Raw genomic sequence first — 8,241 nt, 5'->3', positions numbered from 1 at the left:
AGCAACAGAATATTTTCTCAGTTTCATTTGATACTATTCATTTGATGTAGAGGAAAGTTTAGAGATTGACTTTAATTTGCAGCACTGAATTGTACATTGCATAATTACATCAAAATGTGGTAAAGAGGAGTCATTCCTTATCTCTGTTGAGGTTTCTCTTCAAAAATCCAGTTGAATGCATATTTCAAGTTGTGATTCCCAAGACTTGGTGCTTGACTGAAGAAATAACTTCTTTAGCCTCTTTCTAAAACTGTGGTTGTCTATCAGGCCTGAAAAGCACTTATGAGCCTAAGAAGCCATTTGTTCATATTCTTTTAGTTCTTGCAAGGCTTGTTCCATGGTCAAAGGCAGGGGCTTGTGCTGTTGAATATACTGCAAGAAACGAAGCGGGATAAAAACAAGATAATGTACCAAAACACTCCATGCCCACAGCTTTCTTTACTCTGAATCGGGGCGCTTGGAATTATGAATTTCTGTATGGGAAGATATATTGATGCTGCAGCCATATCCTAGAATCGTCTTTAATATCAAAGGATAAAACTAGATCAATGTATTTTTTTAAAAAATAAAAATTCTGCCAATCTTCAAAACTAAGATTGCAGCACTTTGAAACCACAAATATAAAATTAATGAAGCTATGCAGGATCTAAAACTATAACAACATAATAGGAGACTATCAGTAACGTTCTTGTTCCAATGTAAATTATTAATATCAGTTTTTAAAAAAAATAAAATATTCAAGTGTAACACAATGTCTTTGCACTGGAAAGATGTGTGTCTAAAGTACTTTGCTGGATAATACATTCCAAAGCTTCAGGTGAGTCATTTATCCCAACTCATCCTTAAAAGAAAAGTTTGGCTAAGAAATTTGGGAACATTCCTATTGTTCCTACAGGACAACAGCACTTTGAATTGGAACCAGAAATTAATTTTTGTCCCAATGAAGATCATGTAAAATTAATTCAATATGAAACTATTAACAGCCTAGTTTCAATTACTCTCTATTGTGCTAAGAAATTTCCAAACTACCTCAGAGGCAGACACATGCATAATATATTGCATGTAATCAAGGCAAAGGATTACCAAGGTACAGCCTGAAACCAAATTATATATTCCAGCAGTCCTGTAATTGTCACAGTAGTGTAAACTCTACAGGTACTATGCGCTACAGAGGACACCTGTTCCTCCTAAGAAAAAGCTTTAAAACACAACTTTTTTTTATTGGGAGTGTACATACAGGTCATGACTGGTATGATTTGGTTTCATTTATTTGGCTGCAACTGGTGTAGGGCAAAACTGGTTAACCTCATCCTTTCTGGAGATGGCAAATGGGATCATGGGGAGATTCCATATTGCCACCATGGGTTGCCAATCCCTAATCTAAAAATATGCCTTGAGATGAGCACTATTTTTCAAAACCTCTTTCAGAACAACTAAACCAATGTTTAGATCAGTTGTTTTTCAGCCTCAGTGATTGTTAAGATGTGCAGACTTCATGTTGGCTCAGGAATTTTGAGAGTTGAAATCCACACACCTTACAGTTCCTGGGGTTGAGAAAAATTGACCTAAACAAACCACCCGTTAAGAAAATGTCAGATCTCATCTAGTCCATTACTAGAACCAGAATTTTTACCCTGATCCTCAACACTAGCTTGGGCTTCCTACGAACAACTCACTCATCACCATTACGCAGATTAGATTTAAATAGCGTTGTGCATGAACATACTCTCTCCCTACATTTAAAAAAAATAATACAGATTGTTTGTAAAAAATAAAAGCAAACTTTAAACTAGATTTGATTGAAGCAGCAACCTTAACTGCTACATATTATTGAACATTGGAATATGGAGACTACAAATGCAATGTAAAAAATGAACAATTTTTGTTAATATTAAATTGTTTGGAACAATTTAACACACTCATACCTTTTTCCTTTTTGTTTTGTTATGTACACAAAAATTTGGTTTTATTTTTAACCAAACCAAAAAAGACATTGGAAATAACACTTTTTGAGAGTACGGATTTCAGTTATTTAAAATTTGTTGTTTATGAGCTGAAATTTACTGCTTAAAAATTGCAGGTATTGTTACTGAAGCTTGGCCTGTCAGCGATTCTCAAAAGCTAAAATAGAGGTTTTGTTTTATGACTGATGCAGCAACTGAGTTAATTCACCTAAATGATAGGGACTATTACGAAAGGCATCCCTTTACTATATTTCCCATACATGTCCTAAGTACTAGATGTGGGATACACAAACCTTTCTAGATCAGCCCTTTAGATCTCAAGAATGGATGATAGTGGAAGACTTAAGTATCTGCAACATTACTTACATTTTTATTTAAGACTCCATTTCTGGATCTTTAATGTCACAGTTTCAAAATGCAAGAATAAAACAATAAATTTAGCTTTGAAAATCTGCAAAATAGATTTATGTGCACTTTTTAAGTGCACATAATCTAGGGATTACAAAAATTACCATTTTGGCTTCTTCCAAGGTGTGATAGCGGTATTCCTCCTCTTCCAGCGATGCCACAAAGGTGGCATGAAGATGTCGATTGATCTCTATGGACTGCTGAATAAGCAGCAAGTTTTGCTTTAACATGTTATTCAAAGCAGAAATAGATGGATTGTACACCGACAGAGCTGCAGAAGGCAAAAAGATACAAGCATAGCTTAATTGCTCTGACTGGCTATAACTAGGTCTCTCGGGAAAAGCAGTTTGATTGCAGATATGCTTCAAATCTAAGATGTTTTTGCTTCTGGCAATTTCTACAGATGGGATCACCCCTTAGGGAGGAAATGTGTGTCAATGGAGTTCAGACTTTGCAAGTTTTGGCTCAATTCCTGCTACCTTCAATTAAAGAGGATTTCGGGTATAATCAGGGTTGCAGAATGCACACACGAGGGGTTTTAAAATGAAGTTCATTTACATTACAAATTATTTAAATGACAATGGCCAATCATGAGGAACGGTAACAGTTCCATAATGATGTAATTTTGTTCCATAATGAGGAACAAACGGGACACTCAAGGCATAGGCCACCCTGTAAAGTTAACTAAAATAAGGGATGGTGCTCATCAGGCGTCCGAGAGGTATTACCTTCTATGACTTCCATGTTCAATTTATGGCTGCTAATACACGGAGCTTCAGCAGAACTTTGCTGTACTGTATGGCCAACAACAGCAGGAATATCATCTATGGGATAAGGAAAAGAAGACACTTTATGGCAGAGGGGCTGAGGCAACGGCACCATTTCTAAAAACCAATCAGCATCTTAATCCACCGCATGTTGATTGACTTACATTGTAACCTATGATAAGCAAGTGAGAAGGAACCGGCCTGAACAGCTGCTTCTTTCACCTCTACCTTTTTTATGGCTTTGGTGCACTTGGGTGCCACAGAAGGGCAGCAGGGAGAAGATAAATTAGATTGGATGGAATGAACTGTGGCACCCAAAAGGTCATCTGACTTTTCAGAAGACGATTCTCCTGTTTCCTTAGATGTGGGAGAAAATGATGAGGGCTCAAAATCTTCAGAATACTCGGTATTGTTGAGGCTTTCCTCCTTGCAGGGGGAATATCCAACAGAACTGCTGCTTAGCTGCTCAGATATCTCAGTTTCTTCCAGGTTTTCCTCTTCCTCCAAGGACACAGCTGAGGTTTTAAAGAGGCTTTGAGGATTAGCAGGAGACAGAACTGTTCCTCCTAAATTCTTGTTTGACTTCTCAACTGGTTGTATTACCTGAGAAAGATGTTTTTCTATCAGCATGGATCAAGACTGCAGCACAAAATGAAAGCTAAGCAAGCAAAAAAGAACATATTTCCTTGCAATAGTTATCTTGGAACAAATGAACAGATGTTACAGATTCCTCCATCCTTACATGCTAGTCAGAACAAGACTGCTTTTTTCTGATAGCATTAGCAGAAAACAATTATGACCCAACAGTCCAGAATCTTTGCTTCCTTAATAAAGGATCCCTAGGATGACACAGACCAAAACCGATGCATAGATTAGTTCCTATTGAAAACACGAGAGTTGCTTTACCTCTTCTTTTAATTCTGTTTTCTGGCAGGGTTCCAGTTCATCCAGGCTCAAAATATTCACTCTGAAATCTACAGCAACAAGAAATATCACTTAGGGTAATCTAGTGATAGAATTCATATCCTACCTTATGTTATTTATTTGCTGATATCTTGCCACTTTTGTCATGATTTCCATAGAAAGCATTTCAACAATTGCTTTTTTTCTGCTGAAGAATTTCTGTAGCCAGGTTTTGTAAGTCACAGCTCAAAACTGGGAGGAAAGACCAAAGCAAAACTATGCATAGGATTTAACTGCAATGCTAATAATTTAGTTTTCTGAGAACTCAATACAGTCCTGGAAATGTTACTAGTGCCAGAAAATATATTGCATAAAATTCATGTAATTTTCATAATTCTATAGTACAGCTAGTTCTCAGGTTATGATGGGACCGGGATTGCTGTGGTTGTAAAGTATGATGTTAGCATACATACTTTATGCTAACAGCATTTAGTGACAATCCAAGCAGTCCCGGTTGCCACTCTAACCCCAAGGAGCACAGGTTGTTAAGTGGGAAGTAGCAGGAATCCAAGTAAGGAGCATGGGGGTGCTGCAGGGGCTGGGGGAGCTCAGGCATAGGCTACACACAAGAGAAACCAGGGAAGGAGTGCTATAGTACTATGTAAGCACAGGAAGGTCATGGGGTGGAAAGTGCAGCCCTGCACAAATGCAAGAAGGCTTTTCCATGGAGGGCATAGCAATAGCACTTATACACCACTTCACAGTGCTTTACAGCCCTCTCTAAGCGGTTTAGAGTCAACATCTTGCCTCCAACAATCTGGGTCCTCATTTTACCCACCTTGGAAGCATGGAAGGCTGAGTCAACCTGGAGCTGCCAGGTTGGAGACTCAAAGTGCCAAACTGCAGGCAGCCAGCAGAAGTAGCCTGCAGTACTGCTTTCTAACCACTGCACCACCATGGCATGGTGAATGTGCAGAAAATTTAGGGGGACTTAACCCATGGACTTTGCTTGTGGGAAGCAAAGCAAGCAAGCAAGGCTTCATGGATTGTCTTTGTAATTGCATACCAGGCACACAAATGCCTGGATTGTGATCACACAACTATGGAGGTAACAGATAGAATTTCAAGGATTGGTCATATGTCTATTTTTTCAGCACTGCTGTAACTGAACAATTGCTGAACAAATGGATGTAAACCAAAGTCTACCAGTACCTGTTACTCCAAGGACAACCTTTGGAGAAAAATGTCAAACCATTTCCCATTCTTTTTAAATACTATTGCTTATCTTTTACTTTGAGATGCCCCTTTTCCTAAAAGAAATAATCCTAAAGGTCAGTTGTGCTATTTCTCCAGAGACTCTGGGCAACTGATGGGTTTACTAATCTATTTACTTTTTGTATAGTAAATACAGATGGGAATTTAGTAGTCTTCCAAAGTTTGCTGAACCCAAATACAGAAAATTACAATTCAGCAACTTCGGGACCACAATAAGTTTTTACTCCTCCAAAGAGCATGCCATCACAAAGTGATCTGTTTAACTCACCACTGTTGCTGGAAATATCATTGTGTATATCAGTCACCTCTGAGAACAACTCATCCAAGGATCGGATGATACTCCGTTCAGAAAGAGATTTCCTCTGGCAGTTGGAGCTCCTATTATGGGATAATGTATCTGCTGGACTATCTTTCATAGATGGAGAGGAGGAACAAGAAGCTATATGGCTTGCTCTTGTATCCCTGTTTGGTGAGTAGAGAGAAAGATATAGAGGTCTGTTCACTTGACTTTCTTCAGGCAGAGATCTTAAATTGGAAGACGTCTCTGGTGGCAACTGGATCAGGATGAATTAACGCAAAGGAAGGGAAACAAGCAGGGAGGGAAGGAAAGATGATTAGGATATTTTACTAATTTTGGAATTCTGTAATATTGAAAGAACTAAACATTTTCCATATTTCCAAAATAAATGTCTTCAAAGTAATTCATTTGCAATAGAAGTATTTTTAGATGAAACAAAACATAAAGGATCTGTGAACATTATAGTTATGAGTGTGCTTAGGATTGTATCTGAAGAAAACTGGGACAAAAAGCTCCTACCTGAAGCAGCTAATCCTTACTAGTAACATTTGATTTTTAAAATAAATGGCTCCGTGCCTTTGGATCATCAGCTTTCCAAATATTATGTTCAATTTTTTTAAATAGAGAAATCTAAGCTGTAGAATCCATGATCAGTAGAAAAAAATTACATAGTGTTCTAAATTTTTAATTCTCAGGTCTAGAGAGTTTCCTCAGCCATGAAATGGATGAGTCAGACCACATACAGGAAGTTCTCCATTTGCAACAGTTCATTTAGCGACCATTTGAAATTACAACAGCACTGAAAAAAGTTATTTATGACCATATTTCACATTTATGACCATTGGAGCATCCCCATGGTCAAGTGATTTACATTTGGATGCTTGACAACTGACTCACATTTATGACGGTTACAATGTTCTGGGGCAGGGGTGAAATCTAAAATTTGTTACTACCGGTTCTGTGGACGTGGCTTGGTGGGAGTACGTAATGTGATTGGATGGGTGTGGCCAACTTTTTTTAACTTTTCAAAGCATTTTTTCTAATGCTTTGAAAAGCCTCTGCCAATTAGGCAACTCAGCTAGGATCGTCAGAGACTTTACAAAGCATTTTTTTACCACCTCTTCAGCCAAGAGGTTGCAGAAAAAAATGCTTTGAAAAGCCTCTGACGATCCCAGCTGGGCCGCGTGATCTTCAGAGGCTTTTTTTTTTTACTTTTAAAAGCATTTTTTTCGTCGGAAGAGGTTGTAGAAAAAATGCTTTTAAAAGTAAAAATATGAGAAATATGATGATCGTGCAACTCAGCTGAGCATGGTGGGGGGGGCACAGGGATTTTTGCTACCGATTCTCCGAACCACCCACCGCCATCACTACCGGATCAAGTGATCCAGTCCGAACTGGGAGCATTTCACCCATGCTCTGGGGTCATGTGATCACCTTTTGCAACTTTCTGACAAAGTCAATGGGAAAATCAGTTTCACTTAACAACCGTGTTACTAATTTAACAACTGTAATGATTCATTTAACAAATGTAGCAAGAAAAGTCGTAAAATGGGGCAAGACTCGCTTAACAAAATTCTCACTTAGCAACAGAAATTTTGGGCTCAGTTAAGTGGAGGATTATCTGTACTTGCCAACAAATTCCAACTTTGAGAAAAATAAACATGGAGATGCAAGTTGGGTCAAGTTCCTCTTCACCAACAGCTATCAGTCCAAATCACCAAGATAAAGAGACTTCAAGTTACCTTTCCGTTGGGTTGGAATTTGAATTTATCTTCCTGTCCTTTGGGTTTTTGGGGAACCTCTTGTCTGTATCTATCTGCATCTTCCTCACTATCCCCAGTTGTGTTTGCAAGAGTCACATTTTTCGTTTGAGCCTTGACACTCTCCTTCAATCTAGCTGGCTTCTTCAGGAATTTCAGACCGCCTGTCCTCAATTCAAAATCCTTACTAGATTCACTCAATGAGAGTTCAACATCCATCACAGGTATCTGCTCTATGCTTTGTTTAGTCTTCCGGCTCTGGATCTTGCTCTCTATTTGTGCCAACTTTTTGAGGATGGCATTTGATCTCCCCTTGGAGTCAGCACCCAGTCCCACCCTCGTGACGGGACCGAGGCCCGCTTGCTGGATGTCCACCTCCACATTCTGTGGCTTCTGCTTGAGGAACCGGCTGCCAGGCTGTGCCAGTCGGGTGGTGTCAGCAGGACCCACATCTTCCGGTTCTTCCCTTCCCGCGCGAGGACTCTTCGAGCTGGAGAGGTTACTCAGGTCACTGTCCGTGGGGATCACGGAAAGACAGCGAGTGCTGCTACTGGAGGCCCGGATGGTCGGCTTGCTCTGGCCAATCCCTTCTTGCTCCTACAAACCAAGTTTAAGATTTTAGACTTAGAACAGACATACAGTGTGCTTATTTATGGACGTGAAAGGTAAAACAGCTTCGTCACCGTCACCTGCTTCCCTTTCGCGACGACCCGCTTCCCCGCCAGGAGGGCCTCGGCCCCAGTAAACTGCTGCCGGCCACCCCTCCGCATAGCCCCGCAGGAACGCGTCCTTCTCCCCGACCCAGCGCTGCGTTGTTTAGCAACTGCACATACCACTATCTTCGATCCTGATTCGTCCAGAGCCAT

The 8,241-nt window shown here is 39.7% G+C and overlaps 1 protein-coding gene across 2 annotated transcripts; it reads right to left on the bottom strand.

Annotated features, from left to right (window-relative positions):
* Positions 1 to 57: 57 nt before the first annotated feature.
* On the bottom strand, positions 58 to 8,162 carry CUNH19orf44 (chromosome unknown C19orf44 homolog). Of its 2 annotated transcripts, none has more exons than XM_070931727.1 (8): positions 8,059 to 8,162; positions 7,358 to 7,972; positions 5,586 to 5,871; positions 4,046 to 4,113; positions 3,304 to 3,742; positions 3,101 to 3,196; positions 2,477 to 2,643; positions 58 to 372 (listed from the first exon to the last, which is right to left on the bottom strand). In XM_070931727.1, exons 1-8 carry the CDS (start codon positions 8,143 to 8,145, stop codon positions 289 to 291), a joined length of 1,842 nt encoding a protein of 613 aa, XP_070787828.1. In that variant the 5' UTR covers positions 8,146 to 8,162; the 3' UTR covers positions 58 to 288. The 2 variants fall into 2 exon arrangements, with proteins under 2 accessions (XP_070787828.1, XP_070787829.1); XM_070931728.1 differs by having other exon boundaries at positions 8,065 to 8,162.
* Positions 8,163 to 8,241: the final 79 nt, after the last annotated feature.

Source organism: Pituophis catenifer, unplaced genomic scaffold (assembly GCF_029215685.1).
Source record: "Pituophis catenifer annectens isolate HBS135680 unplaced genomic scaffold, rPitCat1.0.hap2 SCAF_1, whole genome shotgun sequence".
NCBI lineage: Eukaryota > Metazoa > Chordata > Lepidosauria > Squamata > Colubridae > Pituophis > Pituophis catenifer.
This window is presented reverse-complemented; position numbering and strand designations above follow the sequence as displayed.

Bases quoted from the DNA above. Each gene is read 5' to 3' on its own strand.
- CUNH19orf44 (XM_070931727.1), bottom strand. From the start codon at position 8,145: ATGCGGAGGGGTGGCCGGCAGCAGTTTACTGGGGCCGAGGCCCTCCTG. The intron at 2,644-3,100 runs GTAATACCTCTC...TGCCTTCTGCAG, and splicing joins GAACATGGAAGTCATAGAAG to CTCTGTCGGTGTACAATCCA. The intron at 373-2,476 runs GTAATTTTTGTA...CGTTTCTTGCAG, and splicing joins CCTTGGAAGAAGCCAAAATG to TATATTCAACAGCACAAGCC.